Source organism: Oryzias latipes, chromosome 4 (genome assembly GCF_002234675.1).
Source record: "Oryzias latipes chromosome 4, ASM223467v1".
Classification (NCBI taxonomy): Eukaryota; Metazoa; Chordata; class Actinopteri; order Beloniformes; family Adrianichthyidae; genus Oryzias; species Oryzias latipes.
In genome coordinates, this window is record NC_019862.2 from 4,015,945 (window position 1) to 4,039,954 (window position 24,010).

Genomic DNA, 24,010 nt, shown 5'->3' on the forward strand with positions numbered 1-24,010 from the left:
TTTAAATACAATCAATGACCAACGTTTCAAAATTAATAAACATCTTAAGGTAGTGTCGTTTTCTTTTTCACAGAAACATTCTGCACATATGTGGCCTTAATAATCAATAATTATGATTTACTTCTCTCATGTTTGTTTAATCTGAGTGTTTTTGTAACAGCCATGTAATCCATCACTTCAACTCTTAATCTGAAAACTGCCCATTCAAATCTAACTTTGAGCTTGTGGAGCAATGAGATTACACATTTTATACCTCTTAAGCTATTTACTAACGTTTATTGATTTTGCTCCAGACCATTATGAAGAAGCTTTTTGTGTGTGTGTGTGTACGGATGTGTGTTTAATCATGTTTTCAACACGTGGGGTCTCACTGTGAGCGCCCTTATCAGGCTAGTCATGGGATTAGAGCTGATTCTCCCCCTGACACCAGTGTCAGATTAACAGATACCACATAAACCGTCTGTAATATACGCATAAGCTGTCAGTACTCCTGCTATTATCTCACCCACTGCAGCTTCCACCCTCATCTGATCAATGAGCACCCTCAGCACCATTGATTATTTTCTGATGGATACTGGTTGATACTAAGATGTGAGACTGTGGGCCTTTGATGGAGTTTACTTAATAATTTGTCCAGATATGACAGTTTACACAAGATTCTATTCTTAGCATCAATCCTAGCTTTTCAAAAATAAATGTTTCAACTGTTCTGTATTTGAAAAATAAAATCTAACTTTGCCTGAAAAGACAATCCCAGGTTTTTGGTGTGGATTTAGTGCAGCAGCAGTTACGGCAGATGTTTCTATGGATCCAAGCAGACAGCTTAAAGTGTCCAAATGCCCGTGTCAACACTGATCATAGGAACAAACAAAAAGTATTAGACGACTTTAATCTTAAAAAACACACTCACAGACAGATGAACAGAGATAGAAATCTGGGATGGCAGCAGGGCGAGAGACAAGAGACATGGATGGGGAGGATGAGGAAGAGAGGGATGAATGGATTAAGGTGGTCGATACTTTGGCTGCTCTCCCAGACTGAGAGATGACACTAAATCTGTTAATTCACTCACCCTCTCCGCCCCTCCCTCCTTCCTCGCTCTGATTCTCGTCCCCCCCCCCCCTCCTCCCAGGATTAAGACATTTTTACTGTCATTCTGATCATCACACCAAGTCTGTAATCTGTCAGAAGTTTGGATGCTTTTTCACAGAACGTGTCATGAAATAGTCAACAGGTTGTTTGTAAAACACTAACAGTTAATGGAGGCAGTAAAACTGCAGATCTGTCCGCAGTGGCTACAGAACCGGTGTATTCTTTGTGTTATATTGTTTCCTCATTTCAAACTGTGGAGACAGAAAACATTTGTCAAAATCAGCTTCAATACATAATATTGAGCAGCTTCAAATATCTGTTTAGCATGCCTCATAGTGTTCTCAGCAGCTCAACTGCTTTGAAACTTTAAACACAGTACAAATTTCACACTTCCTCTCGCGGTTTTTTGAAAAAGTTCTCCATAATTCTTACAAGATTGTACTCTTTTTGAAATAAAAAAAGCATGGTCAGTAAAGCTTGTTGTTCTTAAAGCATTAACTCTGCCTATTCATTGCAGCTGTAAAACAATAATTTACAACTTTTCAAATGGGCTAAAAATTGACATAAACATTTTTTTAAACGCTAATACTTCCAATTTGAATGGGAAATGGGGTGTCGTTTCTAAAGTTACTAAGTCAAATGTTAACAGCAATATTTTTGGTTATCTCTAAACTGATTCTCTCCGGACTGTTGCCCATTAGCTAGTGTTATTCTGATTCAAGACATGTCCAACTTGCTGGCTAAGCCGTTTGGTGGCTATTCTTTTGTAAATTGGCTTCTTCTCAGGGCATTTCTACAATTCAGAGACCTGTCGGTAAAGCCCATTGACTGTATATTATAAGTGGACTAATCGTGTTTGATGTCACCCATAGAAAATGCCTTTGTTCTGGTTCCAACGAAAGGAAATCAATTCAGTTGCCATTTTTCCATGATATGTTGCTTGCCATGTTGGAAGCGGACATCCTCAAAAAGCCGTGATTGGACCGTCTACAGTTTTTTGGCAACCACTTTGTCCAAACAGGAGTGAGCACATTAGAAGACCACACCCTTTCCACTAAAATACGGGGTCTGGAGAAGCTGTCAATCAAACGCTTTGAGCGTTCGACGCGTGGACACCTACTTTTATGGAAGCATCTGATTGGTCAGGTTATGACTTGAATAATTTGCGCAACAGCAAAAATATCATGAAAAAAAATTAGTATTAGCAAGAACATTAGCAAAAAAGCTATCAGAGCAAGAATAGAAGAAGGTGGCTTCTTACTCTACCCTTGAGTGTTGCATAAGTCTTCACTGCACCTGTCACTCGCAGAACGTCCGTAGAAAAAATTTGCATGAAGGTTTTCACCCTACAAGTTCACCAATGACCATGATATATTGTTGGGACCACCTGCATACTAGAGGTTTGATCAGTTTTCTCCTGTAATGACTGCTGTGACTGGGGCATTACTGAAATATTACCTCTAATGTGACCCCCCCACTTAGATGACATAAATGGGAGACTTTAAACTGAACATTATTCCTTTTAATGAACCCCTACACTGACCCTTTTAATGAAAATGAAGCGTAAAGGAAAACAGTGTAGAAGATAATGGCATCAGCTAATTGAAACTTTGATTCTCTTTGATGTGCCACACAGAAAGCTGGAGAAATGACACTAATGCCTAAACCTTGAAGCAACAAAAAACCTGCAGTGATGACATACATATGATCGTATTTTGGCGGCAACAGGATGAAACGTTTTAAAATAAAAGTCAACATTTTAAGGTATTTATTTAAATTGAATTCAATTAAACGGTAACGCTTTAATAAACGTCTTTAATAAACTATTTATAAGACATTAACAGGCACTAGTAATGTTTTAGTAAGCCGCTTATAAGTACATTAGTTAGCATTAGTAAATGTCTTACAACTGACTAACAAGTTTAAATAGGCTGTTTATAAATACATAAACATGCATAAGTAATGTGGTATTAAGATGCTCATAAACACATTTATTAGCATTTTTTAATCCTATTCACAAGCTATTTATAAATTACTTGTATTGGTTTAAAAAATAAATTAACAGTTCTCTTACGAACCGTTTATTAAGTGTTTTGCAGCCCCCCCAATCTAAAGCGTGACCAAATAGGAGGTGATTTTTACAAGCCATTTATAAATTGCTTACAGAATTTACCCAGCTAAAATGTTTATTTAAAATAGATTTAGATTAAACATTGATTCACTGTAGTTTTTGATGCAATTCCCCTGAAACAGTCATCCATCTCTTTTGGTATTGTTCTAAAGTTAAAGTGTTTTGGCAGAAGATGTGTGATGTCATTAATGATAACATTGATTCTTGTCTTGTTTTATTCTGGAAAGATGTCTTTTATCAAATATGTCTAATCTCCAAAAATATACAAAAGGACTCTGGTTTACTTTTACTTTTAAATCTCTTGTTCATTTTGGCCAAATTTTATATTCGTAAATGTAAATTCTCTGGTCGAAAACCCTGTTTCATTGTGTTCTTTTTTGAGTTAAACCAGGATATTTATAGTATTTCGTAATTCTGAGAAGCACAAAGCAATCAAAACCTTGTCCATGTGATAGATTCAACATTTTCTCGTAGAGTTGAACCCCCTACCTTATTTCTATTTCTATTCTTGTTTTTTTTTGAACATGTGTGTATTTGATATTTGTAATTATGTTCTTATTGCATACCTGCAAGGAAATACTAATAAAATAAGTAAATATATAAATTGCTTGTATGGCATTAATAAATATATTAACAGTTGCTGTATTTAACAGCTGGACTTACATTTTTTTAAGTCCAGCTGATAAGACTCAACCTCCAGACTACACCACCTGAATGAACGAGAAACCTTTATTGACAGTTTGAGTGTTTTGCAGCCTCCTAAACTGTGGGATATGTTTTGTTGCAAAGAACCATAAAGTACAGAATATGAACAGTGACCTTTATAACACCAACCAAAGCCACAAACATATAACAAATCTTCAACACATCAAAACAAAAATGTGAAATGTGAGACTTAGGTACTGTCCATTACAGATTGGGCCTTAGTGTACGGTGGCCCAGAAGGGTCACAACACAACACATTTCAAAGTAAACAAATTTTAATAAGCTTCAAAATGTTTGCACTCAGAATTTGCCCTTTCCAAGGGGCAGTAACTGTCCACAAGCAGTTTATAAATGGCTCGTAAGGATCAACCCATATTTGGTCACGCTTTAGATTGGGGGGGCTGCAAAACACTCTATGTACTGAAGACACTTTATCAGCTGAATTCAGATGCGATGATTGCTGGGGTGGACAGTGTTGAGCGAAACTATATCAGTGTCTACTTCTGAGAGAGTACAACAGAAAATATATTTGCAATTGTGTAAAAGCCAAAGGAAAATGATTACATCTAACACTTGAGAGTATAAGAAAAGTGTTTTAAAAAAGCTCAGATAACAACATAAAGAAGCAGACATGCAGAAATGTCCCAAGAACCACCTCATATCAGAAATGAAGGGGGGTGGGGGCTTAAAAATCATTAGATTGTACACTTCAGGAGGACCTGAATGGGCTGAAGCAGTAGCTAATGGTGGAAGTTGTAAAAATAACACAACTCTCCAAGTGGGTTAATAGTTGTCAGTCCCTCATGATTCAGTTTTGTTTGTCATGTTTCTGTGTAGTTCTTTGCTTTTTGCTCATGCGTTCAGCTGTTTAAACATTTATTAAGTTTTGCTGTTGCTTTCCTCCAGTTTCTAGCATTCCTCCACAGCCTCACAGTGTGACCTTCACAGTGAAATGTGGCAGAAACTGGTAACAACACAGCTGTTTTAATATGATGTCAGAGAATCTAGTCAGGTAATTTGTCAATGTATATGCATTAGTTTTAAGGGCCACATGATGTGTTAAATTGTTAAAGCAGCGTTGCTCCTACAAAAGGAGAACTGAGTAAAAGTGTGTGCTGGGTTGCGTGCAGCAAATGCTGGGCAGCTTCGTTAAAACAGTAACTGTCCGCACTTGAGCCACTTAATCTGATCAACAGGCTGCTTGGCCAAAAGGTGACTCCAAAGGCAGCCCCTCCTGTCACTTGTTGGGGAAACGGTTCCCATGACAACTCAGCGGAACAGCTCACTTGTGACTTTCTGTAGACATATTTCCTAATTGCATAAAATTACATAGCACCCTAATTTTCCCTGTAAAGTGATGTTCTGACAGCTTGGGGAACATTGTAATTAGATCAGTGCATGCAAAGGAAGATGGCTTTTAAGTCAGATAACAACACAGAATGAATCTTTTTGCAGCTCTGAGGAGCGATCAGAATTCTAAGGCCCTTTTAATTTGCCATGAGGCGGTGGATTACTGTACGAGGACAGTCCTGTGTGTTTCTTTGGTTTGCCTGCATCCATTTTTTCAAATCCATTTTCTTCTCTTCCCACACATTTTCTCTGGCTCTTTTTCCTTGGCTTTTAGGCGACCATGTTGCTTGGTAACAAGCGGAAGAATGATGAGAAGAGTGGGACGTGTTCATATGCCTCCTGTGGGATGTAATGTGTCCCCACATCAGCTGAAAAGAAAATACTCGGTTGGCCTTGTAACCACAGCAGGGCAGTTTCTGTGTGTTTGAGTTCAGAAATTAGAAAAATTTTGGAAACATCAACTCTTCGAACACATTTCAAAGCTCAGCCTTGCTGTGAATTGTTTTTTGCATTTGGGAAAGGAAAAATGTTATCAAGTTTGATCCAAAATAGACAAAACTTGAGATGAGTTTTCACACCTAAGTTAAGTTTTTATTAATCATTTTTTTGTTGCAAGTCAGAGATAAGAAATCCCACATTTTCTGTAGGAGTGATGCAGAGGCTCAGCTCATATTCAGGTTTTAAAGCTATGATCTGCTTTAAAAAGTGGTTTCAGGCCATGACACTTTACCTTTGAAATAAATCAGAGATTCAAACGTTATAATGTCAGACATTAACAACCCTTGTATCATTGAAAGCAAAATCTTCTGGGGGATATTCCTGATATGAAAAGCAGTGATGAACTACAATATTTGCATGTGCAAAATGAATGCAAGGATGAATCTCAGTCATTGGAAACGGCTTCATCATCTCCTCATACTCCTAAAACATTTCTCACAGCAAAATAAAAAAAACAACCTTTTCCTGCATCTTAGCAGCTGAAACACAAATATATATATATATTTATTTAAATTAGGGAAAAAGGTCACAGCCCAGTTGCTAATGACAACCTGTGAGACCGCCTCTTTTGTGTTTGTGTATTTCTGTGAGTGATTGCTTCATCTGCAGGAATCAGACGCCCCCTGCTGTTTCACATTCTTTGACGTGACGGTGCCCCACATCGCCATGCCAACTGGAGGGGGATTTCTGAAGACAGGAGGTAAATTTATCATCAACGCACGATCACACCAAATCAAAGCAGGGATTTGGAGGCTTGTTACAGTAAAACCAAAATTGGGTAACCTGTCATTTTAATGACTTCTGTTTTTAGGGATCAAAGTGAGAAATCACAAGATTACTGCACTAATTAGAAGCAATTCCATTATGATGCCTTTTTTTCTAAAACGTCTTTTTTTGTACAGTATACAAATTTTTGTCGGTTTTTCTTTTTTTCAGCATTCAAAAAGCTGCAAATGGTAACAGTTCCTTTAGAAAATAGAGAGTTTAGACTTAAAATCTTTGTTAATTCCAGTTTTTAAGGCACTTTTATTGTTGTACCAGTCCACTCTTATGTAATCTTGCTAAAAAATTGAGCTACGTCCCTCTAATAACAGATCCCAAAGATCAGTTTTTGTTTTCCGTCCATCCATCTTCCTCCTCCTTTCCGGGACCGGGTTGGGGGGGCAGCAGTCTAAGCCCAGACTTCCCTCGCCCCGGCCACTTCCTCCAGCTCTTCTGGGGGGACCCCGAGGCGTTCCCAGGCCAGGAGAGAGACATAGTCTCTCCAGCTTGTCCTGGGCCTTCCCTGGAGCCTCCGCCCAGTTTTTGCTTTGTTCCCAAAAACATGTCTTTAGCCTTCCAGAAAGGAAAAATCCCTTCTCTATATTATTCAATATCCCCACACAATAAAAAATGTGGCTGCTGAGGATGTGCATCATCTTAAAGTAAATCTGAAACAAACAATAAAAGAAAATGTAGCTTTAAGTCACAGGTTTTTTTTCCTTGTGTTTTATTCATACAGTGAAGGAGCTCATACATAATATTTGTTTTCTCTATAAAATATATCACCTTTCAGTTCCTGAAAGCAAAACTGTGTATAAATCATCAAGTTTTATTTAATAAGAAGCAACTCATTTTAAGTGTCAATCAAGGCAACCAAACCAGATTAACGATCAAATGCACCGCAAGTTTAAGAAATCACATTCTACTGAGGAAACCTTTTTATCTTTCTAGCAAAGCATCGGAGCACACCTAGGCTTTGCTGAAGAAGCAAATGCTGATAAATGACTGACGCCACAAAAAAAGTTGAGCAGGTGAGGGCAAAGCAAAAAGACAAGACGTGGTTGGGATGAGAAAGTGAGCGTTGGAGCAGGGATGCATGACTGCTGCTCTATAATGCCTGTCGTGTTTTCTCCCAGACCCGCCATCCTGTTTGTTTATCTGCTGCATGAAATTCTCCACTGATGTCATGACAACCATAGGCGGACGTCTCAAGCATCACAACAGCTCACTCTGATCAGGCGGCGAGGGGATGCTCTCTGTGAGGGGAAAAAAAACCACAAAAAAGCCGATGTTAGTACTTATTAACGTTGACTTTGCAGCTGTTAGAAGCCTTCCTTCTATTCATTAAGGGTTTTATCTCACTGGACATTTGAGAGCAGACATTCAAAACGCCTTCAAATCATCGTAATTTTGTTGTAAAATTTGTAACAAACATTCCCTCTAAACAGTCCAGAAGTGTCTGACTGTGTCCACAATTTATCTCAAAGAGTTGGAGACTGAAATGAGAATTTCCTTTTTTACTTAAGTTATAGTAATCTCATTTCAGAGTAATAAAGCTCACATAGAAGTAAAAGAAAATCTATGAAATAATGAATAAGAGCAAAATTTAACAAGTTAAAAAATTACTTAAGTAATGCGTAACATTTTGACAGGAGCATATTTGTTTTCAATTTGTTGTTTTGAATTATGCCTAAGGAATTGACCGAATTGGAAACATCTAAAATAAAGCCTTTGTTTTATTTGTAATAAAACGTTTGTTTCATTATCTTAGGTTAAAAAGCATCTCTTAGCAGTCAATCTAAGAGATGTAAAGTATAATGGACAGTATACAAAAAAGTAAATGTACTCAGCTCTGTTCACAAAACCAAATGAAGATTTTTCATTCATTGATCACTTTTGGGGTCACGGGGTCACTGGAGCCTAACCCACCCACTGTTGGGCAAAGGCGGGGTACACCCTGGGCAGGTCGACAGTCAGTCGCAGGGCCACAGTCACGCACATTCACGCCTAGGAACAATTTAAATTAACCAATTAACCTATGAAGCATGTTTTTGGACAGTGGGAGGAAGCCGGAATGCCTGGAGAAAACCTAAGCAAGCACGGGTTAAACTAGCAAACTCAACACCCCATTGGTGATTGTGTTTCAGGGCACCAGTCAGTCCCCAGCCAGGACTGGTGCCCTTTTTGCTGTGAGGCAAGAGCGCTAACCACTGCGTCACCATGCAGCCCAAAAACTAAAAAAACTTGCAGAGATTGAATGCTTTGGTTGAATAAACATTAAATGTAATTTTTAAAACTGTCCTGTGACACCAGACATGTTAGAAAATCGGACGTGTGTGGCAACAAAACTGTTTTCTTTCCTCCTCTTTTTACTAGAACAAACACAAAATCTGTCTCTGTTACTTTTTTCAGCATGAAAAAGGGTTTTATTGTAATTTAGTTTACAACAAAAATGATATTTTCCTGAACAGAAAGAACATTTCTGTTAGGACCTTATCCGATCCTTTCACTGGCGGGGAGTGGAAGCTGCTCAGCAGGTTTCTGAAGCCCAGCTGTGTTCCAGCTCACAGGAAGTGACAACTAGGCAAAAGCCGCTCAGGGCCATCTCAATTAAGAAACAACTTTTTTGTAATTTTGTGCCTCCACTCGGTGAGATACCACCCTCATGTCAGTGACACACAAACACACATAGAAACATGGAGACGTGTACCAGACAAGTCCAGAGACTTATTTCTGTTCTGTGGCAGTCTAGGTTTTTTCACTGGGGGTTTGCGATGTTGGGGCTTCTCAAGGTTATTAGGGCTTTCCCTGTCAGTGCCTGAGTTCAATGAGCGACAGGAGACACAGATAGACAGTTAGATTCAGACGCACACACAAACAAAAGCAGAACACACAAATCTTTAAAGCTCAGGAATCTGACACAATGCAAAAAAGACACTGGATGCTCAAGAAATCTCAGCAGGAAATACACATTTCAAGCAAATCTGGTTTTAAAATCGACATTCCTTTTATACATTCTCAGTCATAGCTTTGTAAATGAATGTAAAGTATTGCTCTTACTCTTTGGAAAGGAAGGATATGAAAACGTGATGGTACCTGCATCACAGGACATCGCCTTCCTGTTCCTCTGAGGTTTCACTGGAGCCTGAGGCCTCAGCCCCTCATCACCTGAGAACAAGCATGACACACTTTTAGGAAATCCTCTATTCCCGCACTTTTACATGTTCTCCAAGCATCAGATATTTATTTGTTCATATAAATGTCTTCACAGCATCTCATGGCTCTGCATTGACATTTTTTGAATCACGGCAAAGTCTAAGCTTTTTTGGGTCAGAACCTTGACTTGCAGCTCTGTCCGGCAGCCCATGCTTGTTGATGGGAGGTGGAACAGGAGGGGGAGGCAGGTTCCACTCCGACTCCTTTGGAAAAATGAAATGCGAAGAGCTTTTCGACTGAGAAGAGAACTAGAAAATACAGAAAACGGAGAAATTCATTAAGAATGAGTGCACAGAGGAGGAGTGTGGAAATAGAGATTCCTTAAATTAAATTCTGGTCTCTAATAATTTATTGTTATAAAGACCCACTCGAATGAAAATGGTGTTTTTGGTGTTTTTAACGTGTTCTTGTAGTATTTTTTCTTATGATGGAGGACCTGTATGAGGAAAATTATGATTGCCTTTCTGAGGATTTCTTTATTCAAATTGATGTAATCAGGAGCAGATGAAAAATGTCATTAAAAAGGATGTAGTACCATCTACAATCGGTGGGCCACCAGCTTCCTGCTCCGCTCCATTCTGATTCATCCACAAATAGATCCATGAACATCTTTGTTTTTCTTGTCTGAGCTGGATTAAAACTGTATGACTGCATAGCTCCAGTATTGCCTATTTTTGGTTTTTGTTGCACTGGTGATGTAAGGTTGGGGTTTTGAGGGGCTGTAAGCTAGCGGTAGAGTGTGTGAACAATGTGATGATGGAAAATGAGTGCAGGCTAACTCCTGCCCACAACTCAGAGGTGATTTTTTAATGAACTACTGCTCCTCTGCAGAAACTATGTCCTAGAAAACAATACAGGTTTTTGGATTTTGGATAAAACGGCATCATCATAATTAAAAGATCACTGGGAAAACTTTTATAATACATCAAAGGATGATCAGAACAGGAATTAAAAGTATTCTGATTATTTTCTATAGCAGATCAGGTAATATTTCATGTACATAAAATGTTTTTAGGGTTAAATTAACCTTTTCAAGAGCTGAAAGGGGTTGACCGTCAGAATCTTGTAGTTTTTCTTTCTCTTTCCTCTCAACTCTTTCACAATCCGTCCCCTCATCTCCGTCCTCCTCTGAACCAAAAAACAACAACAACAACAAAAGATGATATTGTCATCCGGGCATGAGTAGAATGTCGCAGTGACAGGCTCTGGAGGAATCTGTCGTACCTGGAAGAGCGTCTGAGCTCTCTCGTCGGGGCCTCTGCCTCAGCTTGGACAGGTTGGGTTTACTACTTTGTGGTGGAGGATCCGGTTTCGATAAACAGACACGACTGACACCTCCTCCTGTACTGCTCCTCCATCCTTCAGCTGGACCTCCTCCCGCATCGGGACTCGCGCCTTTGTGGCCGTCCATGTTCTGTGGGGACCAGTCTACTGCCTCTTCCTCTCTTTTCGGGGCATCGTCCTCCTGGTTTGGCGAGGGCGTCCTGTCCGACGGATACGGAGGCAACGGCCTTTGGCACAAATGAAACGCTTTGACTTGTCTGTCTGTCTTTCTGCTTAGCTGTCTGCTCTCCGTCCATTGACCGTCCACTTGTACGTCCATCTGTTTGCTCTCTGACCACGACCTTTCCATCTGTCTGCCACCCATCCACTGTCTCTCCATTTTCCTGTCAATCTGTCTCTGGGTGTGTCTGTCCACTGTCCACTGTTTCTCCATGTGTCTGCTCTCAGTCCAGTACTTCTCGGCTTGTCTGTCTGTCATTCTGAATTCTCCAAAAGTTCTGTCTTTGTCCCTTCCGGGCCGGGCCTCCATCATCCACTCTTTGTCCGCCAGAAGCACTTCTGTTGCCCTCTGTTTGTCATCAGCCCAGTACTTGTCCATCTCTCCCGGCTGTTCAAACACAGCGTCTACTTCAGAGATCTGTCAAAGACAAAACACCGTTCAGTCAAAAACCTCAGGGGGGTTTGCACTAATAAGTATCGAAGCGAGAGTACCTCTCTGGGAGAATAGAAGGGGTGTTTTCCTGGGTGAGGGATGCTTGGCACAGGTGGTGGACTCACAACAAGACCACTTTTCCCCTGATAGTCGTTCATTTTCCCATCAGACCCCTTGCTGGGAGATCCCACTCTGGCAGCAGGGCGTGGAGGCTGGAGGAGGGTGTAAACATTCTCCAAGGCTGTCCTAAAATACATCATGTGTGTATCATGAGAGATCGACCACTTTTCTAGTCAAATTCCTACTTGTTGAGGTCCTAATTTGTGTTACGCGAGCATGTTTATTTCTAATCGTTGTTGATTTCTGGGTCCAGAACGGAGCAAAGGAAGCAGCCAGCTGCCAGCTAGACCGGAATACACACTGATGTCAGCCAGGTCTTGCTGTGGCAGCTTTGAGACGTCTCATTTCTATAAAGACAACAACGAGATTCAGAGCGCTACTCGCCACGCATTCATGAGCCTCGGTCGGGCAGAAGGATTAATCCTAAATATGCAGCGATGGAGGGCAGAATCTGCTCTCTTCTTTGTTTTAAAGACACAGCACAGTGTGTTAAAGCCACATGTTCCTGTAGGGGTGTGTTCTTATGATTCACTCACCCTGTGGGGGCCGTGGCAACAGTGTGACACCCATCGCCAAAGAGCTCTGCTTCCGACTCCGGGCCCTGATTGGACAGAGTTTGGTTGCGGTTTTTGCGGAAGCCAAAGATGGCCAGCATGTTCCTCCTCTTCTTCCGCCTCAGAGAGTGTGCTTTGTGCAGAGACGAGAGCTGACTGAAAGAGTCGAGAAAAGTCGAATGTCACAAAAAAGGTGTCCAGTTCTGGCGCGTTCACACATGAGTCCCTTTGGCTGGGAAGCGTCTGCATTCTTCCCAGCCATCTGTGCCTCTGTTTGCTCTGCTGCTGCAGGCTGAGCTCTGCTGGGCTGCATCTCTCTGCGTGCGCGGTTAAAGTCTAAGCTTGCTTTTTAATCACAACAGCTCTATGAGTTACAGAGAACCACAGAACACTGACACTGGAACAACTAAAACCTAAGACAGTAAAAATGACTGGTTTTGGACGATTACTCATGTTTTCTGTCTTTTGAAAAGCAAAGTTAATTTTTTATCAAAAAAGGTCTTGGCTAACGTAATTTTTGTTAAAATTACAATTATTTGATTTCTAAATTAATCTTATTTGGTGTCAGGCTTCACCGCTGTTTAAGTTTGGATACAATCAAGAGAAGAACCCTCTTTTTCCTATTTTAACCATAATGGCACCTCTCTAACTTCTAACTACATTTATGAGGGTTACTTTTGTTTGACGCTCTTGATAAAAGTAGAGACATTGGTATTTATTCCAAACACCAAAACGGTTTGTTATTTTTGGTTCTTCCTCAGAACCAGCAGAGACAATCTATCAGCTGTAATGTATGGTAATCACCATAAGTTAATGGTGCAAAAAAGGTAAGAAAAGGCTCGACACTGACAACGTTTTGGCACGACATTACACACCTTCCTCAACCTAACAGCCCTCCTGTAGTAGACAGCCCTCCTGATGACAGTAAAGTAAAATTAATAACCCACAAGTACAAAAAAAAACAAAAAAGCAAATAGAGAAATGAATACAAATAAAAGTAAGAGCTGAGTCTGCAGACAGACTTTGGGTCCAGCAGCCTGCTGAAGCTCAGTCCACAGAACTGAAAATGCACCTCACAAGGGTATCTGACTGAACTCTGGTAACCATAAAAAAACACACTGGGGCTTCAGTGAGGGTTTGTGATTTAAAGCAGCGGTCCTCAATCCTTGGGTCGCAGACCGGTACCGGTCTGTGGGTCATTTGGTACCGGGCCGCACAGAAAGAAAAAAAAAAACATACATTACTTCCGTTTTATTTCTTTCGGAATCTGAAAGATGTTTTATTTTGAAAAATTGCCAGATTCTACGTTCCATCCGTCTTTGTCACTCTTGACGCAGGCCAAGGCGCTCTTATCAGTCACGTGATGGGATACCGCTAAAATAAAACCCAGGAGCTAGCAAACTGAGTAAAAAACAAACGTCTTTGGAAAGTTTCTTTGCCAAGGGGAAAACGCCCAGCCAGGAGACAGAAGATGAGCCTTCCACTTCCAAAAAAAGAAAGCTACATTTAATAGACAGTACTTCTTTTTTGCACCATGAGTGTGGGAAGGAGAGAGGATGATGACACCTAATCCCTGTCAAATTAAAATGTCAGAGTTTGTCTCGTCATGTCTCTGTGTCTCCGTCATCGAAGCGATCGTCAAATTAAATTTAAAGACTGGTCTGTGAAAACGTTCTATGACGTCGTACCGCTCCGCGGCATAAAAAAGGTTGGTGACCACTAATTCAAAGCAAATAGGATAAATTAGAAGACGAAATACACTCTAAAAACATTAAAAGAGCATGAAAATGATGAAAACACGCACAGGGCAAATGCAGCTGTTATGAAGCCGGTGTAAAGGGATCAGCTTCACATCAAACTGATCTTAATCCTTTACTCAGCAGAGGCGATCAGGAAACGACCATAATCTCAGAAGTTGAAGGATGTGAAAACATTTGCAATGAATAAAAATCCAGTGAACCACATTTAAGTGACAGCAAACATAATTAAGAAGTTAGAGAACGTAAGAAATGACCAAATAAATCACCATTTTCACAGACTTCAGCTTCAGTTCAGCTTGTTCAAAGTGTCTCTTTTTGTTGTGTTTCTTTGTAAGCAAGTGACTGCAACCATATTTGTTATATTTTAAATAAGAACAATTCACATGATGAGGGGACATGTTGTTTATAGTAAACCTGTTTGTGCCAAATGCTGGTTTAAAGTCTCCTCAGAGCCACTGCCGACTATCCAGTGAGTTTTCTCAAAGTAAACTTGACATTTTTAAGTATTTGCTGCACTGGAGTTCATTCATCTAGAAAACAATTCATCATCTGTCATATTTGAACAGCTGTCCCTGATGCAGTGAAAGACTCTGGTTTGTTGATTTTCAAAGCTCTGCCAAATGATCCTGACATGGGGCGGAGCTCGGTCATGAAACTGTCAGAGGAAACGATGAAGGTGGGGACATGAAGGCAGATGTCACCTGTCAGGCAGAACTCTTTTGGTGTAGAAATCCGGGAGTCCATCATCCAAAGGGCTTATCCCTCCATTTTCACTGCAGGGCTGCACACAGACACACACTATGAGGGGACACCTGCTCTGTGCCCTTCATTGTAAAATGTTATGAAGGCTATAAAACACATTAAATTCATCCCATCAAAATGATGCTTTTATATATACTATAGCGCAGTTTGGTTAAATTCTGATCCTTTCTAGTCAATATATGTTTTTACACTTGATATGCGACATGTTGACTTAACAAGAAACATTACACTGTGATAGAATGACGTTTTCAGAAAACAAAAGTTGAAAATAACAGAAAATAAGGGTCAGTCAATACAATAAGAAGAAAACAACTCATATTAAAGCAAATACAATTGTTCTGAAAGAAACGGGGGGAAATTTCCTTGTTCAGTCTCTGTAGTGTGGTCCGAAAATAAAGATTAGAGAATAATAAACTTGGTAAGTTTAATAGCGTAATGTTTGCCCACCGTGTCAGCAGGAATGTGGCCCCCCTTGTGCCTCCGTGGCGGCCTGGGTCGAACTCGTGTCACATGATGGAGCGGCAGACCCTGGGTGGGCAGCTCAGACAGCCCGTCACAGGATGCCGAGTGGGACAGGGGCGACGAGTACGATGGCACAGACGGGGGCGGAGAGGAGCTGGAGTCATCACACAGACCTGATGGAAGCAAAGAAATAAAAAACATTTTTTAAAGATTTGAAGGCACGGAGGAGAGACAGAAATATCTAGAGGAAAAGAAGCCTCAGGCTTAGAGGAAACCTTATGACATGAAAAAAAAATCCATGACCACTCAGGGACACACTAACTCAGGCTTGGAGGTCAGGACGGATTGAAACAGCCATTAAAAGCCATCCCAGATGAGGAGGTGAGAGACAACAAAGGATCTTGACGGAAAACTTCAAAAGGGAACAGTGGGAGATGGGATGATGTTAGAGGTGAGAGTGGAGAATGGGAGAAAAACAGCAGCCCTCACTCAGCCTGGTGGAGACGGGTCTTATTCTCCTGGTTCTGGAGCTGCGCTTCTTAATGGCTATTGTGTCCTGGAACCAGAGGAAGAGATGAGTTCAGATGTTGAGAAGGGAATGAAAGGAAAGTTAAATTAGGACTAATCTAACTGCCAAAATGATGGATTGGATTCAAACTCAATTCTTATTTCTATTTTGAAATAAATTCTGTATGATTCTATAAAATATGGATATCTATATTTAATAAGCTAGTAATTTAAATTAAATAAAGGTCAATCTTCCATTGCTCTTTTAGTCCAGTTTGGACTCATGGGGAGCTACAACTGATGCTGTAATTCTGTTTGTTAGTTTTTGTGTACTTTTGAATAGTTTTTGTGTCTTTTGTTTTCTTGTACATCTTCTGTTAGACTGGGAGGTTTCCTGCCTCTCTTTGTTCGTAGATTTGTGCCTGATTAATCAGAGCACCTGATTGGATGAGGACCTCCAGGGCAGCATTTAGATACTGAGCATCTTCTGTTGGAACCTGTCACAAGAACAGACAGACAGCTGGTTCCAGATGCAGCAGGTTTATTAGGACAGCTAAAAGTCCACAAAGCTAAATCAGGGTAAGGCAGGCAGAGGTCAATAATGAGCATGGGGGCAACAGAGGAGAGACAGGAGTAGTCAGGATCCAGGCGAGATTCGGGGCAGGCGACAGGCAAACAGAGTCAGAGACAAACAGAGTGAGGGAATCTGGATGTAACGTTCAGTAATGCAGGCAGAGTGGCACAAACAATACTTCACACTGAGTGAGGCTCAGTGCAGTGTTTAGGTGTACTGTGATTGATTGCAAATGAAAGTCAGGTGTGGGTTGCTGGGAGATGTAGTGCAGTCAGTACTCTGGAGACGGTTCCCGCCGGTGACCAGAGGGGAAGACCGAGCTCTGACTTCTGACAGAGCCCCCCCCCCCCCCCCCCCCAAAAGATGGCAGCAACAGGGCTAAACGTTCTTCTTTGCTCATACAGGCTTTGGTCTTTTAATTTGTTTATTACTGTGTAAATAGTTTTTTTTCTTCTGTAATTAAATCTCAGATTAACTTTAACTAGATACTTGGTGAGAGTTTTTGAGTCGTAGCATTTCAGTTATGTTACAAGGTGTAGCAAGGGTTGCTGGAGCCTATCTTGGATCATTTCACGTTAACAGATTTATTAACAGTATATTTATACAACAACAGACAAAACCAAGAGGGAAAAAAAGCATTTACAGCATAGAAAGTGTGGTAGCAGAGGTGGTTCATGGGCAGCTGCTGATCATGAACTCCTTTGTTTCCAGAGGTCTGGAGTCAGATGTGAGGCCAGCTGTCTGACAGCTGAAGCTTTGCTGAAATTGGGTCATGGAACCGGACAATGATCCAGCAGCAAACCAAACAAAGGCTGGAAAAGGTCAAGAAACATCATTTAAGTCCAGACCCAAAGCCAGACAATCTCTTTACGAACCATGTTGACTGGTTCATGTCAAATACACGCAGTGATGTTTAACTGCAGCCTGATGCTGCTGAAGCTCAACATTTCCCAAATGTGTTAACTGTTATTTTTAATGAACTATAAAAAAAAATGATAATGACTCCTCAAATGTTTTTGATGTTCTTTGAGCTTCAGAGGAGCATGACTGAACAGAGAGATAAAAAAAAAAAAACATCTGCTGGTTTTTAAATATTTAGAGCATCTTCCTGCAGCACAGACACTAAAACACACGTCTATTCCAGGGTTGGTTTCTCCTGGAGAACAGAGAGATGCGTGATTGTAACTGAGTAAAAAGGAGAAAATGGGAAAGAAGGCTGCGGTTAACTGTTATTTAGAAATGAGCTGAAGGTATTTATGAAAACTGAAAAACAGGACATTTTTAGCTGTGAACAAGAAGCTAAGAGGCCTCATTGCTCCTACTAATGCTTAGAGTTCCATTTAAGTCATCAGCAGTTGACTACACAGTGTCTCATACGGATCTGTCACCTTGAGTTTGGTTGTTCTTGATCACAGTTCACCTCTGTGACACTTTTAGAAGCTGTAAGAGGTCTTTAACAGGATGAAAACATGCTCATGTTAGCCTGGGAGGAAAAGAAAAAAAAGTCTACAACAGAATTTGAAACAGTCTTTCAAATCTCTGGGATTACATTTGAAGTTAGAGAGTATTAAGTTCCTTTTTTCAACAATTACAGGATTTAAAGAAAGTTCCCGACACAGCTCATCCAATAATCTACATTTGTACGGTAAATAAAGTCTTGCTTGATTACACTAGATTGGAATTAGAAAAGTCTAAAAAAAAAAGAAGAATTATTATATATTTTTAATATAAAAAAAAAATAGGAATACATTTTACAAAGTATGATTGATGAAACATCCAAGTTCTTTAGGTGTTATTTGTGAGGAGTTTAAAGAAGATTATAACTTTTTTAAGCTGAGATGTTGCTATTCTTTAACCAACAGAGAAACTGCTTTTGTTTTCCCAGTTTGCTTTTCTTCCTTTTAGCTTCATGTCATACAAACCTCATCCTAAATTAACTCTCCTGCTAAATCATTGATAAAAAACATTTTTCTTCATTTATCTTGGAAAAAAATCAATTTAAACTTTTAAAGAAAACGAATAATCTCAATTTCTGTGTTTAAATAGGAGCTCAACCATGGCAGATTTTTAAAAAATTTGCTAATATCAAATGTGCTACATTTTATACTAATAATCATAGACAGGAGTTTCAGTGAAGATTTAGATTAACTTTAGAAAACATTGTGCTTTTGCTTATTTCACAAGAAACTAGACTTGTATGGATGTGAACCAAAGCCAGTTTTTCATCAAAAATAACAATTGTTACATTTGAAACAGATAAAAGATAAAAAAGGAAAAAAGTTTTCTTAATATAGAACGGAAACAAACTTTGGAAGACAATTACTTTATAACGGTTATATAGTTTAGCTATGAAGCAGCACAATTTTACATGATAAAAAACTTAAAAGAGGTTTTAGAATGGAGGAATTTGACATAGAAGATTTGCTAACTCTTTTAAAGTAAACCTAATTAGGCAGAACGTATTCCTGAGTCCAATGGACCTGCAGAGAGGTTGACCCCTATGGCCTTTGAATGGTCATAGAGGAGCAGTCACATCTTAAAGGGAGCGCAGTGTCTCGGAGTTCTCTTCGGACTCGTGCAACCACCTTAATGGAAGTCACGAAAAGGGAGCATGTTATAAATGTTTTTGTGAGGGTAGAAAAAGCCACACACACTTATAAAGTACGGTGCCCTTAAGCCGCATACTAGCCATTGCTGAGGTGCAAATACTGGGCCCTTACTGACAGCGTATAAATGCTGCACACAAGGGGTGTGCAGGTGATATACATCAGTGCCCGCAGGACACCTGTATGCCCACACAATTTGACCACCAAAACCTGGCCACAGAGAGGTCTACTTGTACAGGTTTGCCCACTTTTGACCCACCTGTAAGGGCAGTTGGGACTAAGGCCAAGTCTTAGGGCAGCAGCAATTATTCCTGAACCAGTTGTGTAAAATATCTAAAAACATGATGTTTATGAAGTCAAGTTATGATTTAATGTTTATTATACAATTACTGGAATGAAGCCCATTGTAATATTGTGCGATATATATTAAACTGAATTAAATCATTGTCAAACAAAGCAAAAATTTGCAGGAAGTAACAAAGTTTGCATGATTTGATGTTTATCTTCTATTAGAATCTGTTTTATTAACTTGAGCACAATCTATGATTTCAAAGAAGATCAAACACTGATGTTAACATTTTTTACAAATAAAAAAAAAAGAATCCACTTGGTGTCCTGAGCTTTTTTACGTTTTCAGATATCGACATCAGGGTGTTGTGCGTCAATCAGTGCAAACCTCTGAAGGCCAACAGAACTGACAATACATCATCAAGTGAAGCGTTGCTTAAGTGTTTCTGGTGGAGGGGCTGTACCTTGTTGACCTTTAACTGTAGAGTTCTTGTCAGAAAAGTCAGAACAATGTTTCAATACAGGAGCCCAGTGAGAGAAGCCCTCATGTTCTCCAGCTCTGTCAAGATTCAACCACTCGCTCTGATTAGTTGTGATGCTTCAGTTTAATAACCAGTCCAGGGAGGGGGGGTGTCTTATTCAGATAAGTCAGTCTTTCCAGAGGACAGAGGGATTGTACAAAGGGTTTAAAATAAAACATGTTAAATCAGGCAAAGCAGAGGAAAACATTTCTGTTATACTTATGGATGCAAGTTTAGGTCAATGTTTATTATGTGTGTGCACTCACGATGCTGGTGCCCAGCTCTTCGTCCGTGATGTCCAGAGAGTCTCTGTGTCTGTTAAACCTCCAAGCTGTTCCCTCCTCCCAGCATTTGAGCTGAGACACCTGCTGGCTCTGACACACATGGCACGCTCTTTGAAACCCGCCTCTCTCTCAATTTGCGACCACACTTCATTCAAAGTAAGATGTTGGTGGTTTACCAGAGTCTTATGAGTGCTGTAGAGCTCCTGCAGGATTTGGTCCACGATGGAGTTGGTGAGATAGGAAACCACAGACAGCTTTACTTCTCTAGGAAATGAGAGGACATGGGTGAGGTGGTGATGGGGGGGTAAAAATGAAGAATGTTAGTGGAAGTGAGAGCAAATCAATATCTTATTTAGCAAATTCCGTCTTTCATTCCCATCTTACTCCAGAGCTCGGTGAATGTCCTGTGCTGCCCTCTCCATGAGGGCGGTGCGGATTGCAGAGCGAGGGATGGACACGCGCTCGGAGACGGATGAGAGCGGGGGAGTTAATCTCTCTGCTGCAGAAGAAGATAACGGACAGAGCTCGCGACAGAGAGACACCATTGAGTCCACGATCACCTGCAACAGACGCCACTTATCAGCAACTCTGTCAGCCGAGGCGCATCGTTTTTTGACTCGTGGCTGTACCTGCAGCTCCTTATCAGCAGCTCTGGCGAGTTCACCGGCCAGCGAGTCCAGCCTCTGCCGCACTGGACCGTCCACAGACAGCACATGAGCCAGCTCGCACAGTGACGGGTACAGCTAGGTGGAGAAGACAGATGGATGGATTCTAATAACAGAAACTAAAAAAGTGGAAGGCTTCACCACACTCACAGCGCGGGAGTTCTTGGCCTCTTTCAGGACTTGCTTTGCAGCCTGAATCTCTTCCTTCTCTCCGATGCCTCGCAACAAACACACCTGCTGCTGGACGCGCACACTGAGACGCTCCATCACCTTGGAAACAAGGCAAGCCTTAGAGTGACAGGCACTTGGCAAGCGCTGACAAACGCACCCGGAGGATGAGCTCTACCTGTTCAGCTGTGCTGGTGACCAAGCCTTGGTGCAGCCGCAGCGCCTGTTTCTGGGAGAAGCGCTGGGTTTGGTTGTTCCTCACCAGAGCACGCTGGATCTGTGAGGCGGCATGAGGCAGATGAAGAGGAAGAGGAGGACTTTAGTAGCTGTTTTACATTACAATTTTTAAGCAAAGTATTTATTTAACCAATTCAAGGCTATGATTGTTAAAGAATCTGATTTTAAAGTATTCACCCACATTGCTGTTCATCTTCTTTGTAAGATCATACCCTTTGTTAAAGCACCAATATTCAAAGAGCAAACAGAAGAAAATCCTTATGAACCAGAGTATGTTGAGACAAGTGGGATCACAGCCCCAAATCTGTCAGTGACAGCGAACAGTTGTTTACTTCATGATAACCATTTGATGTTGACAATAAAATGTTGACTTTTTGTGTTTTAGATCTTTTTCTGTTTAGTTTCAATGTATTTTTTGTTTATTTATGTGAATTTCTATTGTTGTTGCGACCATTTTATCTTCTATGTTTTGATTATCTTTGTGTACAAGAATGTACCTCTTCATGCACAAAAGAATTCAAATCAAATCAAATCAAAGGTTTCTTTCTTACATTTGTGAAATTAATATATCTAGGGGGAAATGTCAAATAACTTTAAGACTTTCTTTTGGCTTCTCTGTTTCACAATGAGTCACCCAAACAGAAACGATGTCAGCTGTTTGTCTGGGGGCACTATTGGCTGAAAAGTTGCTCCAAGAAAGAAAAAAGGCTCCAAAAAAAGGCAAACTAGTATTTGTAGAACCCTGACCGTTATTTCTTGATGAATGCTTTCATCTGCTTCTCACACCATGTTTACTGCTCAGACATATTTGAAACATTTTTGTAAGTTGCACTTCCTTGGATTCACACTGGACTGCACTGTGGTGTAGCGGTTAGCACTTTCGTCTCACAGAGAGAGGGCCCTGTTTCACATTCTGGCTGGGACCTTTCTGTGTGGAGGTTGCTTGTTGTCCTTGTGCATGACTGGGTTTTCTCCAGCTGCCTTCCACAGCCCAAAAGCATGCTTACTAGAAAGTTGTCAAGGCAACAATGTTTTTTCTTTAGTAAGTCTGATTTTGTCTGAAAATGAGGACTCCTGTTTACTTTCAGGTGAACCCTGGTCTGCTTCACTGCAGAATGAATTCAGATGGACTGTTGCACAGATCAAGGAGTGGAAGAAAACCAAATAGAGTTATTTTCTGTACATGTTAGTAAGAAAAAACTCCACAGCGTGCTTCCATTCAGCCATCTTTAGAACCCGCTGAATCACGGGGCTACTGAAGCCAACCCAGCTAATGTTGGATGAAGGCAACCCTGGACATGTCACCAGCCCGGTGCAGAAACACACTCAGATAAACACCCAGGGACAAATTAAAAATCCCAATAAAGCTATTTTATATATATATTTACAAGTACTATTTTCAAATGTGAGTAGCAAGAAGTGTTTAACATATTGAAGGCTTTTTGTGAACATTTTGCACCCACAGCACTGCCTCCTTTTCTCTTGGTTAAATGCTGCAGACCGAAGCTCCACCTCTCAAACAACACTCACTCTAAAAGCATCCTTTGCAGATCCATGCACATGACACAGCTGTGCATATTCCTTATCGGTAGCTGCTTCGAGAAACTCTTACAAGAGCAGCTTATTTTGTCATGATCCTGTTTCTACCTGTGACGAGCTGGCTGACAGGTAATCAGCACTATCACTCTCCCCCGTCTTAATGCTTTTTAAAGCAGGCTCTTCCCAGAGACCCTCTACTGGAAGTCATCTGCAGCCAGAGACTCTCCAGCTGCCTGTTCATGGGTTCCAGTCCTCGTTTGTTCTCTGGCTGTGGATTTTCTTGCTTCATGTTCTGGACCACGGAGTTTGCCTGCCCCTTGCCTGTGCTTCTAATATTTGGACTTTCATGTGAGACAGTTTCTAGCGTTTTGGCAGCGCATTGTGACCTGCTCGGGTGTTGCTGTGTCTCTCCTCCTTTCTCCTATCACTCCTCACTGCTGCCACCCAGAAGTGGCTACATGTCTTCCCCTCCTGTTGTGCCTTTTAGATTGAGGGTGCAGCGTCCTAGTTCCATCAGACTCTGACATATAAACTATTTACTATTTTCTGAGCCGTGTGCTTCCTGGAATCTGTTTCTCTCAGCCTGACAAGGTTCCTTAATGAGGAAATGACAACAATGAAACAAACTGTGTTGCGGACCAAACAGCAAAGCGTGAAAGTGCTTTAAGTCCCAATTGCTCCTCACAAAGGAGTGCACGAAAAGCTCACAGGCTTGTTATGCATGCCGGAGGAGGGGCAGCGGGCTTCAATAGGCTCTTCATGGCTGCTGCTCGCAGCTAAATTAAAGCAGCACCTCCGGAAGGTTAGCATAAATCAGTCTTTCCTTCTCTAGATTACTGTGACCTCAGAAAAGATCGATTACATCAAAACAAAAGTTTTCGGGACTCTTTTCAAAACTGCATTAGTTAAGCAGAATCTATTCAAGGTTTAGGCTTCATGCTGATTCACTGTAAGGAGTGTTACCGCCTTTTGCAAAAATCACAAATCATTGCTGTATTCAAGCTCTGTATGAGTTTAAATGAGGGGATTCTGGGTAGACTTCCCTGACATTGTCGTGCTGCTGCTCACCTTGGTGAGAGCCAGCTCGGTCCTCTCAGGTGCGCTGCGGTAAGCCTGGCTGATGTCGCTGAGAGGCAGAGGCATGTACTGCAAGGTGAAATTACTAAGAGGGGAGAGGGCAAAGGAGGAGCTGCGTTACCCAAGGACAACGTGCTGAACTAAAAAGAGAAACGGAAGTGGGTTACAGATTCGATGGTTAGCAAAGGTTAAAACC

At 40.9% G+C, this 24,010-nt stretch overlaps 1 protein-coding gene across 3 annotated transcripts in view; it reads right to left on the minus strand.

The window, feature by feature from the left end:
• Positions 1-7,248: 7,248 nt before the first annotated feature.
• Positions 7,249-24,010, minus strand: part of LOC101171983 (capping protein, Arp2/3 and myosin-I linker protein 3) — a 35,049-nt gene continuing 18,287 nt past the window's right edge. Inside the window, exons 23-40 of one of the 3 annotated variants that reach the window (XM_020701861.2) lie at positions 23,806-23,899; positions 21,140-21,238; positions 20,944-21,063; positions 20,758-20,871; positions 20,513-20,688; positions 20,305-20,392; positions 20,111-20,218; positions 15,838-15,904; positions 15,334-15,521; positions 14,826-14,905; positions 12,347-12,520; positions 11,750-11,936; positions 10,979-11,675; positions 10,782-10,882; positions 9,876-9,957; positions 9,635-9,706; positions 9,249-9,356; positions 7,249-7,794 (exon numbers count right to left, since the gene is read on the minus strand). In XM_020701861.2, coding sequence (XP_020557520.1) covers positions 7,754-7,794; positions 9,249-9,356; positions 9,635-9,706; positions 9,876-9,957; positions 10,782-10,882; positions 10,979-11,675; positions 11,750-11,936; positions 12,347-12,520; positions 14,826-14,905; positions 15,334-15,521; positions 15,838-15,904; positions 20,111-20,218; positions 20,305-20,392; positions 20,513-20,688; positions 20,758-20,871; positions 20,944-21,063; positions 21,140-21,238; positions 23,806-23,899 — 2,596 coding nt within the window. In that variant the 3' untranslated portion in view covers positions 7,249-7,753. Of the gene's footprint in view, positions 7,795-9,248; positions 9,357-9,634; positions 9,707-9,875; positions 10,003-10,781; positions 10,883-10,978; positions 11,676-11,749; positions 11,937-12,346; positions 12,521-14,825; positions 14,906-15,333; positions 15,522-15,837; positions 15,905-20,110; positions 20,219-20,304; positions 20,393-20,512; positions 20,689-20,757; positions 20,872-20,943; positions 21,064-21,139; positions 21,239-23,805; positions 23,900-24,010 lie in introns of all 3 variants that reach the window. The other 2 variants (XM_020701858.2, XM_020701862.2) reach the window with 2 other exon arrangements.